The 23274-nt window shown below is 42.2% G+C and overlaps 1 protein-coding gene across 1 annotated transcript in view; it reads left to right on the top strand.

Moving 5' to 3' along the window:
- The first annotated feature begins 2435 nt into the window (after positions 1–2435).
- The window catches only part of LOC136285774 (uncharacterized), a 30856-nt gene continuing 10017 nt past the window's right edge, over positions 2436–23274 (top strand). The window contains exons 1-8 of the mRNA XM_066177303.1: positions 2436–2511; positions 4014–4127; positions 4685–4825; positions 6443–6693; positions 7455–7572; positions 8339–8872; positions 20377–20432; positions 22116–22197. Of these exons, the coding sequence (XP_066033400.1) occupies positions 2436–2511; positions 4014–4127; positions 4685–4825; positions 6443–6693; positions 7455–7572; positions 8339–8872; positions 20377–20432; positions 22116–22197 (1372 nt within the window). The remainder of the gene's footprint in view (positions 2512–4013; positions 4128–4684; positions 4826–6442; positions 6694–7454; positions 7573–8338; positions 8873–20376; positions 20433–22115; positions 22198–23274) is intronic.

Below are 23274 nucleotides of genomic sequence, written 5' to 3'. Positions count from 1 at the left end.
ACAGCTCTGCATTCAACACTAATTGTGGGCGAGAAAGTGAGTGGGCAGGTCAGTTACCCCAGCTTGATGGTCTTGACCTGTATAACTCCTCAGTGGGCTTACTTCAATGTTTGCTCAGCAGTGTTTGTTCCCTGAGTTCTGCTGTCCACTGGATTCTTGTTCATATCCTTTGTCCCATGGGTACTCTGCCTTGTGATCAATCAGGGTGAAAGATCCCTCTACAAAGGAAAACCTCAGGTCTGCGTCCTACACAGATCCTACTTATACTCTTGCTAAGGGCTTTCTTCTACTCAAGTGCAGCTTGAGGACTGATGCAAAACACAAAGTGGGCTGTGAAGGTGTTGAGGTAGCTGAAGGCATCACTTTATGTCCATTGCACTTTCTGTGCCAGCATCTCTGCCATGCTGAGAGGACATGAGTGAAACATCTCCTTGCCTCTGGACCTCCTACCAAAGATTATACATAAGCAGCCCTAGTTCCTGCAACAAAAGGAGGAACAAAAGCACACTCTTTTTTGAATGTAGACCAATGTTTAGGGAGTAATTTCACAGCAAAATTTGAACAGATTGCAGAATCCAGGAAAGGGACACAGCACACAGCTGTTAAGTAAACTGGTGGATTTGCCAGAATTCCTCCTGGCAAGCAGACATGGCTGGCTTAGGCAAAAGCTGGTGTGTGCCAGGGATGGTGGACAGAGAGGCTCTAAGGTACCCTCTAGTTCTCAGGCTTCTTCTGCCTTCAAGGAAAAGCCAGTCATGAGACTTCAGGGAAGAAAAGAAGGACAGTCAGCAAGCCCTGTGACTAGAGAAGCCCTGCAGTAGATTTTCCCAGGAGGGCAGTGAAGTCTCTGATGCCAGTTGTGTTGCAGAGTGAGAGGTGTAAGTAGCTGTCAGGTGTGCAATATGATGGGGGCTGCCTTAACGAAGAAATGTGGACAAGCTTCCCTTTGTTATGGTATCCTACAGTATGGTAGGAAAACACACTGCAGCAGGCTCAGTGTCCAACTTTCCAGATAGCTTTTTCCCTGGAGCCTTGGCCAACATATCAAAATTATAATAGAGGTTAACTTGATCCCTTATTGGTTCAGTAGGCTGGGCTCGGTGCCCTTAGCAATATTTCCAGGTGAGCAACACAAGCAGAGTGTCACTGTTGGGATCATGCCTTTGTGCCTTTGCACTGGCATGGGAAGAACAAGTTTCCTTTGTACTGCTCTCTGGTGCAGGTGACTCGCCTGGTAGGATTGTCTTCCATAACCTAATTCCCAGACCACAATGCCATTTCAAGAGCTGTCCACTTGGGAGTATTTTAAGCAAGAGAAAACAGCACATAACCCCCATAACCCCCTGTCTTAGGTTACAATGTAAGATGTACCCAAAAGTAAGTTCTATCACCATCTTCATAAGCTGTTAAAACCAGGTAAGGCAGTGTTCCTTACCCCCTTCATGACTCATCTCCAATAACTCCAGGTGATATCTTCTGTTAATGGGCCACTGAGTCTCACTGCATGACTGATAAAGTTACATCATCCCATTGTGAAATGCTGAACCCAGGGGGAGGAACCAAGCATTCCTACCTGGATATAATCTGAGGTTTTGAACACCACAGTCAGCCTTAATCTCTGAATTCCCAGAGGACAAGAGCTCCATAACCACCACTGGACTTTCAGAGGAAGATCAAACCCTTCTACAGGATCACTGCTTCAACAGAACCACATCTATCACTTCAAGAGGACTGCAGTCACCATTTAATCTGACTGCCACCAACACCCTGACTGACCCGGTGTAAGGTTGTATTCTGACTCTGTCAGTGTTTCTGTATTATTGAGTTTATTTTAATCTTCCTATTAAATTTTATTTCTGACTTGGGATCTCCCACTGCTTTGCTTTCAAACAATAACACCCCCAACATTCATAATGGGATGGAAATTGATGAATCTGGGGAAGTGTGCTCTGTCCAAGTGTGCTTGTGACAGAGCTAGTAGGTAACTGTGCTCGCCAAGATCTGGACACTTGGTGCCTTGGTTCACTCCTCACTTCTGGGGTGCCTTCCTGCTTCAGCCCAGCATACAGGAGGCACAAAGCTCTGGCTCTGGTTGTTCTGCCTTCTTGGGACTAGGGCAAGAGCCAGATCACTTACTCTAGCTCCTTGCTGCCTGCATAGTCCAGCTGCTTTAGAGAGGCTTTTTTCAAAATTTCTAGAGGAAAGCCTCCTAGAGGTGCTCTGCTAGCACAAAGATATCAGCGTGTCATTACTGCAGCACGCTCACTTTTTTTGTGTCTTAACACTGTGCCATGGTGACATTGAGTGCAGACTTTGCTCTCAGAGGTTTTGTTTTCTCATGAGTAAATGACCTTTGCACTGTGGTGTTTCTCATTTAGCAGCTGCCTCAGAGCCCTGCAGGGAAAGCGGTGGGTTATGCGCAGTGAGCTTGGAGGATGGGCATAGCAGGTCATCGTGGGACAATGTGGCTTCTTCCTGTTGTCCTCCTTTTCCTTGAGATGAGGCACACAGGTAGAGAATTTGATTTAACTTGGCTTTGTGCTGCTTTGCCTAAACCACGCAAGTAGTTGTCAATATTTTTGCTTTGCGGGGCAGGGGACATGAGTGGGCTCTGGTAGCTCTGCTGTCTCATCCAACTTGCTTCTCTTTGACAGCTGTAATGTAATGATATTCAGGGCTCAGGTACATGGGGAACTTTATTTTGGACTGACAGTTGTGTCAGTGTAAATTATGGGGTCAGTATGTTGACATGTAGGGTTTTCAAAAGCTCAGCAAAATTAAAGGGCTATTCTTCATATTCTCAAGAGATGTGATAATTAAATCCTTACTATGCATTTGTAAGCTGCTGAGGGACAAAATGATGCCCACAATATTTAAGTGTGCAGAGGAGAACAAGAACCCTTACCCCATATGTTACTGTGATTTTCTAATTCCTCACACAAACATCACAGCTATACTTGATAAAATAAATTGTCCCACCTATTCTGACCCTGCTCCAAACAGGGGCAGAACAGGTGGTAACATTTAGGAATTTGAAATTTGTCTTGTCTAAAGCAATGAATTATTAAGCAAGTTCACTTTTCTGGATATCATACTTCTTGTATGAAACAGTGCATCCCAGAGAACATGTGTGAGGGGGAAACACATTTTTTTGCAGCAGAGCACTAAATGGGACAGACCATGACAGTGAGCACCAGAGAAGAGATGAGATGGGGTGGGAGAAAGAGCTGCTACATGAAATTTGTCTCCAAATGCAGAGTTACCTCCCTGTCCTCCATGTAAGCTGAGTTTTATGAGATATGCGTGGCTGGGGCCCTGGAGTCAGGTCAGTCAGTTGTGTCTGTCTGGGGAAGGAAGAAAGGCAGCAGAACTCGAGAGGGCAGCATAGATTTGGGCAGCGTGAGGTAAGAGGTAATAATTTCAAGCTTAAGCTTGTACCTCAATGGATACAGTGGGAAAATTTTGGTGCTCTAAGCAGTGCAGGACAGAAATTTGGCCTGCTCATATGAATTTAGCAGGGTTTTGTAAAGTTTGGGGGTTTTATTAACTTCTGTTTAATATGTCGGTATCTGTGTCTTTAAATGAACAGCTCTGCAGACAGAAGACATGCAGAAGGCCTGAGATGACCTTTAAGGAAATAAAAGTTGATGGTTTTTAGCCAGTAGTTGCAATGTAGAAATGCCCTGTCTGGTTTTACAGGATTCACTGTAAGTTATGTAGACTGTGACCACTATGTATTGCTATATCTTCCCACAAAAAAAGACTTGCATACACACTCTCACATACAGGGGCCACCAAAAAGAGAGTGCAAAACTGAGGGTAGGTAGATGAATCATTGCAGATTTGGAATGATTGCATTTATACTGTTTGTTCCGTCTGGAATGTGGCAACTCACAGGACGTATATTTTAAAAGGAAGGATGAAAGATGGCTTAAGAAAACTATGAGCCCTTCTGCGTTCATTGAAAATGCTTGCACACTTCCAATAATCTGGGCTGTGGTTTGTTTTTGTAGATGGGAACCAATGCAGTTCAAATCCTTGTCACTATGGGGGCCACTGTAAAGATGGAATTGGTTCCTACACTTGCACGTGCTTGGATGGTTATCAAGGCAAGAACTGTGAATTTGGTAAGTTTCTGCTTTGGGGAGCTGTGGAGGTGAACTTCCCAGGGAGCCTTGCAAGGAAGCATGTTCTGCACGGAAATCCTTCCTGGGGCTCACTTCTGTGGCATAGAGCTGCCGCCGTGACCTTGCCACGGGAGGTTGTATCATTAGCCCAGAAGTCAGAGTGGGAGTGTGGAACTGAGGTTCAGCCACAGGACCGAGGGGAGTGATTCAGGACAGGAGGGAGGAATCGTGTGAGGATTTCCACAATGATGTTCTCTGTTAGTGTTTTGTTCATTCTTCCCCTGACAATTTGTCTCTGCTTTTCTGAGCTCACCATGCCATGGCCACTGAGTCCACTTGGACTCGGCAGGTACGTTTTGTGGGCTGGATGCAGCTGCTTTGTAAGGCACAAGCTGATGTTCAGCACTCACATTGGTTATTCCTAAAGGGTGCTTCAGGTGCTTGGCAGGTGGAGATAGAGATTGTGTTTAAAGAGTGTGGGTTTTTTTGGGGAACTTGCCGATCTTCTGTGAAGTCAGTGTCTATGTATAGTTTTTCTCCCACCGTGTCTTTTATAGTGATACCAAAGTTCTGCAGAATAAACAACGGGGACTGTGAGCAGTTCTGCAGCGTCCGAAGAGATGGACGGAAGGATGTGTTGTGCTCCTGTGCAGATGGGTATGTTCTAGCAGAGGATGGCAAACACTGTGTCGCAACAGGTACGAAGCCATGAGCTAAACCACTAGCAGTGGTGGTGAGACTTGTTTCACAGTTAAGGGATGTCTTGGTTTACAGCTGAATGTCTTTTGAACCACCAGTATCCTACATGACTTAGACTCAAGAGTGAGGCCAAAAGATTTGTTTTTCCAAAGCTTTCCATTTGTGAGGTGCTGTGATGGACTGGATCAAAATCTAAGTCATCTTGTGCTCTTTCAAAAACTGGGTTGTCAGTGAGGCTAGTTAGAGTAAATTCTGCTGTTAACAGGAGAATAAAAAATTGTAGAATCACAGAATATTCTGTTTTGAAAAGAATCCTCAATGATTGTCAGTGACCAACTCCTGGTTTTTTACTAGACTACCCCAAGAATAACTCCATGTGCCTAAGAGCATTTTCCAAACACTTCTTGAACTCTGTCAGGCTTGGCACCTTGACCACTTCCCTGGGGGACCTGTTCCGTTGCCCAACCACCCTCTTAGTAAAGACCCTTTTTCTAATATCCAACCAAAACCTCCACTGACACAGCTTCCTGCCATTCTCTCCAGTTTCTTCATGGCAGGGGCTATCCAGCACTGGAATGGACTGCCCGGGGAAGTGGTGGAGTCACCATCCCTGGAGATTTTCAAGAAACAACCAAATGCGACACTTAGGGCTATAGTCTGATTAACAAGGTGGTGATCTGTCAAAGGTGGAATTCAATGATCTTGGAGGTCTTTCTCAGCATAAAGGATTCTGTATTTCCTTGTCCTGTCCCTGGGTATCACAGTGAAGAGATCAATGCCTGCCCCTCCTCCTCCCCTCAGTAGAAAGTTGTAGACCACAATGACGTCTCCCCTCAGACTCCTTTTCTCCAGGCTGAACAGACCGAGTGACGTCAGCTGTTCCTCATACAGTTTCCTCTCAAGGCCCTTCACTGTCTTTGTTCCCTTTATTTGGACACTCTCTAAGAGCTTTATATCTTTCTTGTATTTAGATGCCAAAACTGTACATGGGACTCAAGGTGAAGCCACACTGAGAAAAGTGATCAGAGTAGATCTTTGCTTAAACACTTACAGGCCATATGAAAGAGCAGATGGCAAAAAATTTATTCTTTGGATTGCAGTTAACCTCATCAACTCGTAACTCAAGAGATTGGATAATTATGATTACGTAGATATGTACAATTTTGTTGCATTTCAAAATACCACAGGGGAGAAGTAACTCAACCATTTAGATATCATGTCATGCTTTAAATACTTATAGCTAATAAAAATTTGCTATTATTAGCCATATTATTCCTAAAATAAAGCACTTCACTCAGTTTCCAAATTAAGCACATTTTATTAAGAGGAATTACATGAATATATCAATGTAAATAATTGAAGATGATATATTAAATTTTAAATACTTCCAAAATATGATAATGAGATGGAAGCCGAAGGAGAAGCTTCACAATAAGAAAATAGCAGTCTTTTTTCAAACTATATGATCTTCTTCCTTGGTTGCATGTGCCAAGGCTTTGCTATTCTCTGGAAAATCAGGAAGAGGCACTATATATTGTGAGACAGTGTTTCAAAGGAGTTTTTTCTTCTGCTGATGTTCCTCTCCATCTTCAATTTTAATGTACTTCTCTTTACAGTAAAATACCCATGTGGAAAAGTTTTTGTGAAAAGGAAAAAAAGGTCTGTTCTTTCACCGGCTGACTATAGCAACAGAACGAGTGATCAAGAAAACCCTCCTGCAAATGAAATGAGCACAGAGGAGGACTTTGCAATTACCACAGAAAGCCCAACCCCTCCACCTGACAACAGAACAAGCAGCAAGACTCCATATGTTGACACCAGGATAGTTGGTGGGGATGAGTGTCCCCCTGGTCAATGCCCATGGCAGGTAAATGGAGGTGGTTTTGCCTGGCACGTGGGCAGAGCTTGTCTCTGAGGAAAGGTGAACACTGGCTCCTTCCACCTAGTTGCCTTCTGAACGTGACCTGTGTCGCGTGCCAGTGGCAGCGAAATGTAGCTGGACTGTGTGACCCTGGGCACTTGGATGTTCTGTTCTGCCCACTGCAGCCTCACGGTGTCAGAACAAAAGGCTTTGTGCCATTTTTGATGGAGCTGCCTACCCTATCCCCAGAGAGGACTTTTGGGTCATGCTGCTCTCCCAGGCCATTCTTGCAGGTTACATTTTGGTTCTGTCTGAGACCATATACTCAGGCAGCACACCTGAGGGCACATTTGATAAATCCAGTGTTTGCTTCACAAATACACCCTCATGTCTCAGTTTTACCCTTGAGTTTGGGCCAGCCAAAATGAATTCCTGTATTTGGGAGATTCTTTGGGGGTAAGTCCAAGGGATGGGGTGATGTGGAGTCTGCACCCTGCCTGCTCTGTCAGTCAGTGCCTGAGGGACATTACTCAGCACTGGGAGTGAGGTAGAGTGGAAGCCAAATCTTGACGTCACATAAAGACAATCAAGAATCTGTCTGTAGCCTCTACACCTGAGAATACAATACTAGGAGAGACATGGACGGCCATGTACATGGTGCAGTAAGAAGCATCTCTGTAGTGTCCAGGGAAGTCAGATAGCTCTTTACAGCTCCTCAACATTAAACTGCACTTTATCCTTTTGTACTTACCTTCTTTGCTTCACAGGCTGTTCTGTTAAACGAGGAAGGAGAAGAATTTTGTGGTGGAACTATTCTGAATGAAAATTTTATACTAACTGCAGCTCATTGCATGAACCAATCCAAAGAAATCAAAGTTGTTGTTGGTGAGTGATGACTTCTTTTACTTTTACTTGAGGTGGGAGTATCTGTTGTGCCTAACCTTCTGTGCCTTAAATCTCCCGTGAGATGTACTCATGATTCATTAGGCTTTGTTGCTTTTTTGCTGCTTTTTATAATTTCTTGGTATTGTGAGAATCCTGCATTGTAACAACAGGAGCAGCTGATGTGGAAGGTGACAATGGTGCCTCTCTTTCTTCTCTAGCAGCTAGGTGCAAGTGATTACAGTCAAATATTCTAGAAATGTTGGCTATCAATAAGTTCAGCAGAGCAGTGCTTCTGCAGGAAGCTCATCATTCCTGGCACTTCAGAAGCATCCAGATTTGCTCCTGCTGGAACCTTCAGGGAAGCCATGACTCATTGAATAGAGCACAAAAGAACATATTCAGATTTATCATTGCTTCCCTTTTGAGCCAGGACACAGGATCAACACAGCTTCATCTTTGCACTGTTGTAGTCCAGACCATGTTCTCTTCTCTAAGTCGGGCTCAAGAGCTTCCACACAAAGTTGCATTAGTTTAGCTGAATCAGCTTATGCCTTTATGTTAACTGGTACAAAAATCTCCATAGACAAATCCCAGGACCAAAGCTGATCCAATTGCTGCTAAGAAATATTGCCATACCTGTTCATAGTTTCCTTCTTTGTCTAAGGTCTTGGGCAAACAACTCAGAATTATTCTTCCTCTGTCAAGGTCATTTCTTAAATCCTTTTTCTCTCTCCACATTAATGTCCCTTTTAATGGTCTTTTACAGGTGAAGTGGACAGAGAGAAGAAAGAGCCATCTGAATCAATGCATACTGTGGACAAAATAATCGTTCATGCCAAGTTTGTTGCTGACACTTACGATAATGACATCGCCTTGTTAAAGCTGAAGGAACCTATCAAGTTTTCAGAATATGTCATCGCAGCATGTCTCCCCAAAGCAGATTTTGCTAATGATGTTCTGATGAACCAAAAATCTGGGAGGGTCAGTGGCTTTGGGCGTGAATTTGATGAAGGACCGCTCCCAAAAAAACTGAAGGTGCTTGAACTCCCCTATGTTAATAGGAGCATTTGCAAGCAATCCACTAACTTTCCATTAACTGAGAACATGTTCTGTGCTGGTTATGACACAGAAGAAAAAGATGCTTGCCAAGGAGACAGTGGTGGCCCCCATGTGACCAGATATAAGGATACTTACTTTGTTACTGGAATTGTTAGCTGGGGTGAAGGATGTGCAAGGAAAGGCAAATATGGTGTCTATACCAAACTGTCCCGGTTCCTGCGTTGGGTAAGAACAGTCATGAGTTTGTAGTGGTGGTGTGTCCCCTGATCCTTCTTGTTAGCTGCCAAGGTGCAGCATTGGTAATAGAAACTTTCTATTCCTGCACATCTGCTAAGCTTGTTTTGAGATCTGATTTGTTAAAGTTATGGTCTGCTTCCATTTGTATTATTCCTGGCTTCAAAGCATATCTCTGTGGACTGTGCAGGTGTTTGGAATTGGTTGAATGAGGGAATTTTCCCAAAGAAAAAGGCTGCTGAGTGGGGTCTTTGGCTTCTTTTTCTTATTTATCAGTGGCTGTTTTGGTTCCTATCTGTTGAGACCAGTGCTCCTACCAGAGGCTCCTAAACACATTCTGAACAGTCAGAATTTGTGATGACAGCAGGAAGGACAGTTAATCCTCATATTACAGCCATCTCGCCCAGCAGGCAGTTTGTCCTTACTGGAGTTGTTTAGCTTCTACCTTTAGATGTGATCAGAAGATTAAGGGAGCAGGGAATCTTGCATGGCAAAAACTGAGAAAGAATTAATTAATCAATGTATGATGCTAAATAACCACGTGTTCCACAAAATGCCCTGCTCAGATCAGAGCAGCTCATTAAAGAGGGGTTGGCTTCATAAGGATTGTACTTCACTCTAGTTTAATTTGAACACTCTGCACATCAGAAAATATATATGTGCACATTCACTGTTTTCTGTATCTTGCTCTGGATAGTGTACAGCTTAGGATTGGAAAGCTCCTTGCGTGTGTATTGTTCTAGGTGTTTCTGTTAGGTCCAATATTGATGTACACCAGCATTTGAAATAAACCATTCTTTCTTTTTTGTTCTCCTTTATTTGGGTTATTTCTAACAAAGCCCCATCATCCATCATCAAGAAGGATGGTCAGTTAGCCCTGTGACTAGAGAAGCCCTGCAGTAGATTTTCCCAGGAGGGCAGTGAAGTCTCTGATGCCAGTTGTGTTCCAGAGTGGGAGGTGTAAGTAGCTGTCAAGTGTGCAGCATGATGGGGGCTGCCCTAAGGAAGAAATGTGGACAAGCTTCCCTTTGCTATGATATCCTACAGTATGGCAGGAAAACACATTGCAGCAGCCTCAGTGTCCAACAGGAAGCAACTTTCCAGAAAACTTTTGAGATCTTCTCTACAGAGGAAGTTTATGAATCATATTGTGGACATGGTGCATGCCTTATGTTTTAGTTTTGCTGTAGTTTCTGATTCGAGACAACTGAGCAAACACCTGAGTCATTATCATTTCAAGAGCCATGAGTTAGAGGAGGATTTTGACATCCCAGAGATGAAATGGGAGAGGTACTTTGTGGGACACAGGGTGCCCTGTGAGTTTCCAGAAAGTTTCAAGGAAAATCTCTTATAAACACATTGAAAGCAATTTTGAGTGTACTTATCCGCATTTAACGTTAAAATGCAGACTAGAAGTTGCTGACTAAAGAAAGATGGAAGGTAACTTCTATAAAAGTAACTGTAAAAATTACAGGGCTCATTAATGAAGTAAAGAAAAAGAACAAGAGAATAAAATTAACGTATTTTTAAAAGAGAGACTACTTCGTAATTCCCCACAAAACCCCTAAGTGTTTAAGGCATATGTCAAAACTGTCCCAAGGTCAGGAAAGTACAGGACAATTGATTAAAACTGTGAAGTCTTTTGAGACTTGACCTCCAAAAGCAAGTGTAAAAGTGCCTAGCTCTGTGTAAAAGCATTGTAAACACGCTGACATAAAAACAGAAAAGCTGAGGAGTAAATACAACAAGGTAAACATGATGTGAAAATCAAGAGCTGATCTATGTATTTGAATAATAGAAGAAAGACTGTGAATGTTAGTCTTGCCCAATGGAAAAGAAAGCCCTTTTTCCTTAAGGTACCAAATAACTTGCACCCAACAAGGAGGAAAAAAATTGCTGAACTGCCCTATTCAGGAAAAAATCACATCAAATTTCTCCAAGGGAAAAATCACATCAGTTTCCCCCAAAGACAGGATAACAGGCTGGGTGGCTACAAAAGATGGAGTAAACCTCAGGTCTCCTCTTCGAGGGAGTCTTCTAACATGATTTTATCTGACACTTCTATTGCAACAGAAAGAGGAATATCTGTAAGTTTGGTGCAAATATGGTCAAGAAACTGTGCTACTTGATTGAAAGGTTATATGGGGTGCAAATCTCCACACAGGTGAACCTGAAGACCTCTGACACTGGTATTTTCCACAGTAACGTGCAAGACAAAAGAGAGTGTTTTCTCCCTGCATTTTTACCTCATTCCAGACTGGAAGGATTACCATAAATTGAGATGAGCATTCGGGCAGTCTTGGGAAACTAAAACACTGGTCCAACGTAAATAGAAGGCAATTATGTAAACATGAAACCAAAATTTCACCTTTGGTCCCACAACATGCAGCCACAGAGATTTGTAAAATATGTAATAAAGCAAGACTTCTTAATTTTCATGAGGATGAACAGCTAGAACAAGAAGTAATGGGATCCCATCTCTCTAAGGGCTACTCAAATTCAATGTTAGGAAACACTTTTTAGACATTATAAGGCTAATTAAGGAATGTGTTAAGCAATGTGGGTGAGCTGTGGAATCTCATTATGAATCTCTAGGAACAGGTTAGACAACATCTTTAGGGCCAGTTTATTTGCTGTTGAACTGCTAGAGCCAGGAAGAGCTCTCTCACTCTGCCTGTGATCTTGCAGTACCAGGATTGAGCTAAGGTAGCATGAGCCATATACAGATAGAAAAGGAATATTGCAAGGATATACCAAGAGTCCAATACTTCATTTGTTACTGATGGTTTAGTTGTTGATATGTTTTGCCTCTTACGTGGGTAAGAGCCCATGTTCATCTTTGCCTCAGTACAATGGCTGTTCTAGCAAGTACAGGTTGCTCCTTGATCTGCCCTCTGAGAGCTGTTAGTTACAGCTGGGAAAGACAGCATAAAAAGTAGAGTAATAGCAGTCTGCCTAATGTTGGCAGCTTACAGTTGTGTAATTAAAATAATAATGCAACTATTGCTATTATTGAGGCTTTTTGCAGGAATTCTACTGTATTTCCTAAAGTGGTGGGGTGTTTGACTAATGTTTGTAAGCCAGCTTTTACAAGTTGTTTGTACTTTTATGAAGTCACCATGAACCTGTAACCTGCCTATACATTTGTCTCCTTTGCAGTCATTCCAAGTGATGCAAGGTCAACTTGAGAAATGTGAGCAGTTCTGAAAAACTGAAGATGGGGGAATCGTATGTTCCTGTGCTGCTGGCTATGGCCTGGGCAATGACAAAACCTGAGTTTCTGTAGGTACAAAGCACATTTATAGTTCATTCTATGGGACACATGACATCTGTGCCACATTTAGGAAGTGCTGCTGTGTTGCAGTGCCACTGTAGCATAAAGAATAATGTTAATTGTTCAGGTCTTTCACATGGCTTACTTGAGCTGTTGATAACAAATTTAGTAAGACCTTAGCCAGAAGACATAATTTAAGTAACATCAAATTATGCAGCTGTGGGGGATGCGTGGGCAGCAAAAATATCTCGAGAAAGTATTCTGTGCAATTGGGTAAGCTCTCAGGGGACGGCAATATCCATGTCCCAGCAGGGGGAACACCGTATCAGAAACTGGTGATTACAACAGGGCTCAGACTCCTCTTCTTTCAAAGACTGAAACAGGCTTCTCATACTATGGAGGATTTTGTTAGAAAGCAACAGGTTAGATTTTTGATTGATAAAAGTTGGTGTCTAGTTTGAAGGTCTCTGGGACATGCTGAATGCCTGAATGAATGTCTACAGATCCAAATAAGTAGAAATCCAAGAAATTTCTCCTTTTACAGTATATAGCTCACAAAGACTCATTATCATTTCAGTAGTAGTAACATCATGTGACTAAGTTATATTTCACTTGTTTGTCTTCAAATACCACCTGTTCCATCTGAAAGAAATACAATCTGCCTTTCTCTTTTCTTCTAACAACTGTTTTTCTGCAGTTAACACGTGGCAACCTACATACAATAATAACTACTGACACTGAATTTAATTCCATCAGTTTTGCCTTCATTCAAGTTGAACATTAACAATCACTAGTCTTAGTCTATTCTTCTGTGTCTGATATATGTTATAATACCCTTTGTAATTTAATGCCAAATTACTACCATGAGTTATGATTCCAAGCACAGAATACTTTACTATATTTTCCAATTAAAATATTTTTTAACAGCAGGTACATAACAATACATACAATATAAAATTGTGATATATACAATAGAACAATTATACCAATAATGGAAGGTGTTTAAGTTTTAAATACTTTGAAAATTATTAACTACTAGCTACTAGCTCAAAAATATGTAAGTTTTAAAAGAAATGAAAATTATTTTCATTTTTCATACATTTCAATTTTTGCATGTGCAAAGTTTTGGTTAATATCTTGAAGAATCTTGAAAAGTCTAGCAGAGCTGAACCTGGCAAGGGCACCTGCATATCTAATTAGATTGTAAAAGGCTGCTGTCAAGGAGTTGTCCTTGAAATTTATTTTAAGCAAGTTTTCTCTTGTTTTCATGAAGGGTTGATTCCCTGAAAGAGGCCTGTTTCCCTGAAAACTATTTTCTTCCATCGTAGGTATCTATCTATAACTCTAAAGGCTGCTTTTGACTGAAAAACCTATGTTCCAGCAGGTTTGAATAACTGTGATGAAGACCAACCGAAGATGCAATGGAAACTAGACGTACTTTCCTGACCATAAAACTATTCTTTATAACAAGGGCTCTGACAAACAAGCTCTGCTGAGTGACACTTCAGTGACAGAAATTGCTTTCAACAGCAACTGTCTGTCCTTCTGCTCTACAAGGTTCCTTGCACGTCACTCAGCTTCCTACCTCAGGGACAGCACAGGCACCATCCCTCACAGAAATGGAAGACCATAGTCCTCCATTTTCTATGTATTGGCTTAAATCAGGTATTTCTGAGCTCACATGGAGGCTGGTAACATCAACTGAGCATTCACAGAGTGTGCTCAGTGTTATGGACAGGGGGTCTTTGTTGTCAGCATGCAACACATGCTTCAAAGTCCCATTACCACCCATCATCAAGCATTTTGGTTTTGCCTTTGCAGTCCAGTTCCCACTTAAGGCTCAGAAATCATGAACTAGATAGCAGAAAGTCACAGGAATCACAGCAAATCTGAATGCCCATCCTGAAAATGAGGAATCCACTGAGGCCTCGAGCAGACCTCCACCTGGGGGTCACCAGGGAGGCTGACATTCACACAGCATGCCCCCGTGGCAGGCAGGGAGCCTGGGCTGGCAGCTGTTTTCTCCTCATCATCCTCATCCTGCCCCAGTCCCAAGAGGGTCTGGCTTCCCTCGTGTCAGCATTTTGGGAGGGTTACTCCACTCTGCTGAGTACTGTGCTTCTGCACAGGTCTCCAGCCCTGAATGATCTTGTGTCTCTATTTCAGCATGCAGCAAGTGCTGAGAGGGGCAGCTTAGGGAAGAAGTGGTTTGCAGGTATGGGATGGTTGGTAAGTGCTCCTCATTTTCCCTTTTCTGCAAAAATAAGAAACTGTCCCATGTTTTATTCTCCTTACATGAGACACTGAATTCTAGCAGAGCTTTTCTTACCCTCTTGTTGTTCCTCACTGCCTCATTTTATCTCTTGACTAACTGTGAGATACATGGTCAAATTTATAGAATAGACCATCTCTTTAAGCTTGGTTTGACCTAGTGTATTTTACATTTGTTAGAAGCCAAATATAAACTAAGGAGTTATGTGGGCAGGTAGGGCTGAGCTGATGTAGTTAAATTGGTGTAATATCACAACTTTATGCAATTTCCTGTGTTGGCCAAACACTGAAGAATTCCAGATGCCTCATTCAGATAGCAGCAATAACTGTTTTGACAGCATGTAGATATTATTCTGGGACTGTTCCATACTTGAAACCTCAAATATATTATTTGCCATTGTTGTTTATTAAAAATTCTAGGCACTGAAAAATGGTGTTCTGATTCATAAAATATTTACTCAACGTACCAGAGTAAAGCAAAAATTGTAGTTGCCTTAACTTGAATTGCCTGGCCCTTTAATTGCTAAAGAGACTTCAAACAAATTGAGGAAGACCAAATATATTTGTGAATTTGTAGATTTTTTTATGCAGAATGTTGAAGTTTTAAAAGACAATAAATATCTATTTTCTGTTTAATTCTGACTATATTGCTCTACAAATGAGGCAAAATTCTTCTATGTTGAGGCTTGCCTATTATGAGTGCCACAGGAATACTGTAAGGAAGCCAAAAATCTTTTATCAAAGTTTTGATTGAAAGCATTATTCTGACTGAAAAGTTCTGATTTTCTACATGCTCGGCATTTTGTCAGCCCTCTAAAACCTCTCCAAAATGGTTATGAATTGCTATAGCTTCAGGATACAGGACCGGTCAATTTTATTTGTACAGCACATTGCCTATACAGAGTGCAAGGAACTTTGGTCCCTTCTATTATTGAGATGCCTTAGACTTGTTGGTATTGTCTTATTAGCAACTACTTTCATTATCTGACACAGGGATGGTAGACAAAGAAAGGTAAGAGCCTATGCACAGAGTGGGAAAAATAATTGGCCATGCTGAGTTTGATACAGAAACTTCCAGCAGCAGCAGGACAGTCTTTCTCAAATTGGAGAAATCCATCACATTTTCTGAGGCTGTTGTCCCAGCATGCCTTCCAGAAGATTTTGCTAGATACATTCTGATGAATTCATTGGAATTGTCAGTGGCTTTGAGAACATGTTTTAATGTGCATGGCCAGTCAAAAGATTGAAAGCGCTTCAAATCCTTTATGTGGAGAGGGACATTTGTTAAGCTCACCTTTCATAGCCTGGTCACAGAAAACATGTTTTGTGCTGGTTAGGATATATGGAAAACATGTCTGCCAAGAAGATGAAGGAGATTCCCACAGACCCCAACAGAAATGGTGTTTGCTTTGTTAATGGCATCATCAGCTGGGCAGAAGGGTGTGGAAGGTGAGAAATATGGGATATACCACAACTTGTTAAATTTCCTACCCTGGGTGAGAAGTGTTTTGACAAAAAATTGAATGGCTTTGACATTTGATAGACCAAGTTGCCTTAGCCATCAGATCTGATTCCAAAGGAATATTTTCTTCTTTTTTAACCTAGTTGCTAAAATTTTGACAGATTGTTCTACTTTTAAGAAATACTATCTATTTTTTCATGGGCTAATACCTGGTTTTCAGAAGGTGGGCTTGGACTTTCCAAAGAGCTTAGTAGTTCCAGACAATAATGAAATTTCTTCAAATTGTTTAGGAACTCTTCTGCTCTTGCTGTTATAACCCAGATTTGTTTATTGGAAGCTTTGCCTTTGTGGATAAGCCCACCTCCCATTGCAATGAAAGTTGGAACTACCTCAATGTTTTTGTGGCAGTCCATGCTTTATAGAAACAAGCTGCACTAGGATAACATCAAAGCACGACAGTATCAGAGCCAGACAGCATTTTAAAAGCCTCTGAAAAAGCTACCTGATTTTTTAAATCTATAAACATGTATACAGAAAAAACTCCTAGAAAATGCAAAAACCACACATGTATCCAGAAAAGTCTAATTAACTGTACATGTCACTGACTGAAATGAGTTGTTAGATGAAGTTCCTTAAATCGGAAAGGTTTGCTTGCTGTCACCAAAATCACTGCTGTTCTTATAGCTTCTCGCTTTCTTTCTGAGACACTTTCTTAACTAGCTTTATTGATACAATGATTTTGGCTATCATAAAGTGAATGCATTGCATACCCTACAAATTACAGTATTGCTAAATGTTATTATTTATATAAAGTATTATTTAAATCATTCACAACTGAAAAATATTTTAAATCTGTAAGGGTAACTAATATTTCAAGACTAAGAAAAGCCTAGCTCTCTTATCATCAGAACCTGAAATCCTCTGCCTGCCTTATTTCAACCCAGAGAAAAAAATATTTGTTTTGCAGCCAGTTCAACAGTATGTTAAAATTGTGAGGCAGATATTGAGATATTTGAACCTCTACAGAAAAAGTACTCTGTGTTATACTTCAAAAAGTGTGTCAATAGATATTTTGGGAGAGAAGAAAGATGTTACAAATTGGATTGTGGCATAAAATGTGCAATATTTTTCTCATTGCCTATCTTCACCATATCCAGTTTTCAAGTGTGAAAGTCACCATTCAGGGATGATTTTTATAATGGAATTTGTCGATCAGTTTGAAAGGAACAGAGCAGTCAGCTTTGTTCTGCAATGGTCACTGTGGTTTCCCCATAAAACCTCAAAAAACCCACTTTGGAGTCTGACCGACTTGTATTATTTCCCTGCCATTTTTCTCTGACACTTCCTGAATTTCAGCCTACTAAATGAACTCAGTTCAGGAGTGACAGTCATGGTGTTCAACCCCTGATAGCTGAATATGTCACTCCCTGACATCACTGCTCCAAAGGATATACCCCTGTTTGAACTCCCGTAGGACCTTCTATGAAACCTCTGATTACAGTTCAGCCCTAAATAATAGAGAAAGCCAGCTTGATACATGGAACAGTGGGCCATGCTGGGATGTGTCCCAGGGACTAGAGGGAGGCCATAACACGGGGCTGTCACTTGCTAACCCATTCCCTCATTGCCATCCATCTCTCCTTCCACGCAGCCCTCCATGACCACTTGTCCCAGTTCTGCAGCACACCGGGTTTACTCATAATCAATTACAGAGGGCACAGACACCTCTGATGGGCTTTGATTGCTGTCTTTAGCTCAACATGCACTCAGAGGAATCGGTCATCTGAGCTTCTCCTTCCTCACCTCCCAGTTTGCATTGCCAGGCATGAAACACCATCATCAACCTCCTCGATACTCAGTACCAGATAAGAACAAATTCTGTCTGCAGGGACACCTACCATGGCTGCTTAATTGCACAGAGAGCTGCAATCCTCACTCAAGGCACATATCCAGGCACACATTATCAGTGCTCTACCCCAATGCTCTTTGGGTCCACCCAGACAAGATAGAGTTTTAACTCAAATCATCCTGAAGATGCACTTTGCAACTTGAATAAGCTTTTTTTGCCATCCTGTTTCAATATGGATAGAGAGGGTTTTTTCCAGTTGTAAATGCAGAAGTCAATCTCCAAAAGCAGTCCAAAAGTGTGACAGTTGCACAAGTCCACAGAATCCACGTGTCCCACGGCTTGGCAGTCAGGTTGATGGCAAAAGCCAGCCAGTTACACATGTCTGGGCTGTGGGTGGAAGATGTCGGGTGCAGACATTGCACTGGTGCTGCTGAGGTCATGTTAGGACTTCCGTCCTGCTGAATCTGTTGCAGAAGGACTGACTGGTGTGTCAAAGGAGCAATTTAAATGATAGCATCTGGACACAGCTGCAGGGCTGCTGCCCCATGTCCTCAGTGGAGAGAGTCATGCAGAAAAACAGAGGAAGAGGAAATTGCATTAAATTCCGGATAAAGTTCAAATACTTTCTTATCTTTTCATTGTCCACTTCAGACTGCATCAGTGTTCCAGGAGTTTGCCTGAAAAATCCACTGTTTAGGTTACTTTGAGAGACATCCTTGATAATTTTTATCCAGAACTCCAGGTTAGGGCAGTGGGGAGATGTTACCAGACAAAATTGGAGGGAAAAAAAATCTTCAGCAAAATGGCACAGATCTGAGAGTGATTTTGCTTCATTTTTCACATAGGATGAGGGGGTATTCCTCATCTCAGAGCAAAATTAAGCATCTTACCAACCCCCCCCTCCCCTTATCCATCACTGAAACTGTAACTAGGGGATGAAGTGCAATGAAGTCTGTGCATGTGCTCTGCCATCTTCTGGTTATTCCAAAGCCCATTTCTTTTGCTGGAATTTTGGTAGGGAAAAGAATTTTAATATATAAGTTGAGGGAAAAGGTAAAGAAACATGAAGGTGGAAGTAAAGCAATAAGTATTTAAATAAATTTTAAATTTAATTTAATAAGTATTTTAATAAATGAAATATTAACAATTGCTATTTTTAATAATATATGCACAGAAAATATCAGAGCTTGCATCTACAGATATCATAGCATCATAGAAGGGCTTTGGTTAAAGGGGACCTTCAAAGATCACTTCCTACAACAATAGAACATGTTGCTGAAAGCCCCATCCAGCCTGGCTTTGAATCCTTCTGGGGATGGAGTAAGTGTTTGAGGTGACTTTTCTTTTCACTGCCAAGGCCATCAGGACACTTGCACATCCTTGAGGGTAGGTTGACACTCTTGCTGTGAGTGCAGCACCCAAAGGAGAAAATCAGAGCTCTCTGGGGTTACATTCCTTCCCTTCCTCACTCCTCCAAAGTTTCCTGCAATCTGTGACCAAAACACAAAGAGAGTGCTGATGTTCTTTTGAAACAGCCACCAAGTTCCTCACACATTTAGAAATGCTGATGCCCTTTGGATTTGGCAAGAAAAACTTTTTTTTTTTTCTGCAGATGGTGAACAGACCCAGCTGGTCTCAATCCAGGTGTTTAGCTGAAATCAGTACTCATTTTAACTGCACTAAGCGGCTCACTAGCTGAGGTCTGCATTTCCAAAAAAGCATATGACGGGTTACTCAGGACAGCTGCCCTTGGCACATCATGCTGCAGCAGTGCTGATGGCCAACCCATAGCATGATATGGGCGGTATTGATATGTCCCCATAACTGCCCCACCACTGCCCCATCACTGCCCCATCACTGCCTGGGCAGCAGGTCTGCGAACCCACTTCCCCTGGGTTGCTGCACTGGGCAAGGAACAACTTTCGTGTGAACCAGTTGCTAAAGCAGGACTAACTCCCTCAGCTACTCCATCCTGAGGAACTGCTAATTTTGTATCTGATGCTGCCTGAGGCTTCATCCTGGAATGAGTAACCCTTCAAGAGGAAGGCAATCCCTAAGCAGGGCTGCAGGAAATAGGGTGCAGGACTCCATAATGAAACATGTCGCCATATGCTCACTGTGGTAATTAAAGGAAGGGAAAAAGAAATCCCAGTAACTCTTTAGAAAGAAACACATGAGGAAAGAACTGCCCTTTTAAACTCCTCTGTTTATGAAGTTTCCCACAGTAATATGAAAGTTAAAATGTAAACCTGTTGCATTGATGTCAATACAGAAAAAGCAAAGTCAGTGCCATAGGTACTGAGTACATTGTGTCCCATTCCCAAGGACACAGCTGCTCAGTCAAGGGATATCTTTTGTAAAACAGATCCCACAGTAAGAGGAAAAATTACCATGTAAACTAAGATCTTGTGATCATACAGCTTCTGAAGCTCTGTGTTATTAATATTAAACCAATTTGAATGACAAACTTATATCTACAAGAGTTCCTTAGTTGACATAGGTTTGGGGTTGTGAAATGTAAACAGTTGCTAAAAAAAAAAAAAAAAAAAAACAAAACAAAAAAACACCACAACAAACTGCAGATCCACATTTTCGTGCTGGGTTCTGCAAAGTCCTGTGCTGACATCAAGTGGTGACATACTTCTCATGCCAAAGGGAGCCAGACTGGCTGTGCTGTGTATGCATGGGATTATGTTCATTATCACGAGAAGGTAAAGGCAAGTATCCCAGGCCACTACAGCAGCAGCTTCACTGACAGGTGCTCCAGTGGGAATGGACAGGCAGAGGAGTGTGGAAAAGCAGCACAGCCTCTCTCATGCAAGGCAAGGCGGGTGAGGTGAGCCTGCACAGTGACTACTGGGCACAGGAGTGCTGCCTGAGCTCCCAGCACGCACCAAACGTGACCACAGGCAACAGCTCTCCCCTTCCTAGCCAGAAAGCTCTGGCTGGGAGAGGTACAATGGGGTTTGGTGGCTTCAGGTGACCGAGGAGAGCATGGAGAGCTCATTGACTAAGGAAAGTTGGACACACAGTTAACCAGAGGATGAGAGGCTGTCTTAATTAGTTCTGCAGAAATATCAAGGAGGGCAAAACAAACATGTAAGGTCATGAACTGGCTGCGGATAAAATTAAACTTGGTATTAGAAGGGTTTTTAACTCGAAGTGAACTGGAACAACAGCCCTGCAGAAAGTGCAGGAGAAACCCTCCCACAATGGAGTCTCAAAGTGCAGGTTAATTATTTGCTGCAGGTATTGGGGCCTGTGATGTGAGCTGTCACATCAGCCCTGGGTTGGTAGGGACTGGCCTTGGTGAGGGATGTGGTTCGTTTCCCTCATTGGCCTCAATGCTCACAAAGGTGCAATTGATGGGAAGTGAAGTTTTATTTGTGGACTTACCCAGGGATGTTCAGGTCAATCATACTTTGTTTAAAGAACTGCATACTCAAATAATAGCAGGGAATTTACAGTAAGAAAACACAGAATGGTCTTAGTTTGTAACTCAGATTAAATAAAAAAAATCACTCTTCCTCTCACTGGTTGTTGCTCTGAGTGTAGAAATGGTTTCCTGCTCTTCCCAGGAGCCAGCCTATTCTGGGAACCCTGCAGCAACACTGCCATTGCATGCCATGGGGTTTTTCCTTCCTCTTGTCCAGGGCTGGGAAGCAGGGTCACCCTGTCCACAGGGTTCATAGCTCAGCAGCCCAGGAAGTGTTTCTGTCTTCTCCATACCTACACCTCCTTTCACAGACTCTGTCTGTGCATCTCTGCATGACTGGAATCCTGATGTCAGGACAAGCTTTCCATGCTCTCCTTCATGGCTGGGCATTACAAACCTAAGAGTGAAAAAGAAAAATGCCATATCCATTCAGATGCATGCGTAGGGGAAAAATCATGTTTGTGGGCTTGGTTGCTCCAAAAGCTGGTGGGATTTGCGCATTGCAGCTAAGCCATGGTAAATGTTTTGTGGGGACAACGTACAAAAGGGTCACGTCATGTAATTGGTCCCTGAGTCATTGTCCAGCCTGTGCTTTGATTTGGTGCAAAGAAATGTTCGTGCTGTTCATCTCCACCCACACTGTGGTAGGGTAAGTGAATGCTGGGGCATGGGAGGCACATCCAAATCTCGGGGCAGCTCCCAGTGGCACTGGCAAAGGGCCCCACAGTCAACCAGGGCACAGAGAGAAGGGGCACTGTTCACTACTGAATTGGCTGTTGATTTTTTTGGTTTGGTTTGGGTTTGTTTTTCAGGTTTTTTTCCCCCATGTGTTGACATTGCAGCCAGGATTTGCCCTTAGAGGTTTTGTTTTCTCATGAGCAGCTGGACTTCGGACTTCAACATCTCTCCTGTAGCCATTTCCCACAAGAGCTGCAGGAATGCAGGCAGGCACCACTAGGCTCAGAGGGTAACAATGGCAAGGTGCTCTTGGATAATATTCTTCCTTCTCTCTGCCCTTTTCCTTCAGACAGAGCAGGCAGGTATGCCTTTTGTTTTGTTGCACCTTTAATCCTGATTTGTGCTGCTGCTTTTCCAAAAACACCAGTAATTTTGTACCTCGTATAAAGTTTACTTTGCAGCAGAGTGAAATCAATAAAAACTGTCCATTCCTTATTTTCTTTATTTTCTGCTGTTTATTTCATGCTGCTAAGTGAAAACTGCTGTAGGCTAATGGGGCAATGTAGTTCTGAAGTACCATCATTTATGCCAGGGTAATATTTTGTCTTTCTTGAAAATTTTTAGAGTGTCCCAGATATTAAAGAGAATTTTGTTTTATATTTCTAGTTGTTGCTGAAATAAAATAAAAGAGTCCTATGAAAGAGGCCAATATTCATGCTTGTTATAGCTTGAAGAAATTTATGTTTCTGTAGTAATCCTCCACAGTTCGTCAAAAATTAGGAGGAGCCAGGCAAGGAAGAAAAAGATGGTGATCTCTTACGAAAGTCAAAACACCCTGCAGCAGGAGTTCACTGCCAGTTGTGCTGGATGTGGCAGAACCACTGCATGGCAGAAACACGTGCTGGGGGGTCAGATAAAATTTAAAATGCAGAACAGAGTCATGAAGCTTTTCTTTTTTTACTATCATGTGTAAGTCACTTGCTTATGGGATACCCTTCAAAAAGATGACTAAATGGCTGTACACAGTTTCAGAATAATTTTGCTATTGCTCTCACTTTTTCCGGTTCTGTGATTATTGATTACTTCAACCAGCAGTGTTGGGTCCCCAAACACTGTGTAAAAGGGAAAAAAAAAACCCTGAATTTTCCCTGCCCCAACACATTTACTTTCCATGCACAGAAGAACAAACACGTGCTGACACACACAGTCACACATTGTTTCATGTGGAAGATAAGGCACCAGGGTGCCACCAGCTGCCCAGCTGGCAGGCAGAGTTTGATGAAGGTATCATTTGCAAAGATGAGTTTTAAGATCTGTTAACTCTGGTGTCTCTGGTCTCTCCTCCTCTTTACTCAAATCTGAAAGAGTACAATGACTTCCATATAAACAGCGGTATGGGATATAACACTCTTAACTATGAGCATTGCTGAAGGATAGTT

The sequence above is a fragment of the Chamaea fasciata genome, unplaced genomic scaffold, assembly GCF_029207755.1.
Source record: "Chamaea fasciata isolate MVZ Bird 193981 ecotype frontalis unplaced genomic scaffold, bChaFas1.0.hap1 SCAF_2, whole genome shotgun sequence".
NCBI lineage: Eukaryota > Metazoa > Chordata > Aves > Passeriformes > Sylviidae > Chamaea > Chamaea fasciata.
Note: the sequence above shows the minus strand (reverse complement) of the source record. Positions and strands in the feature narration are given on the sequence as shown.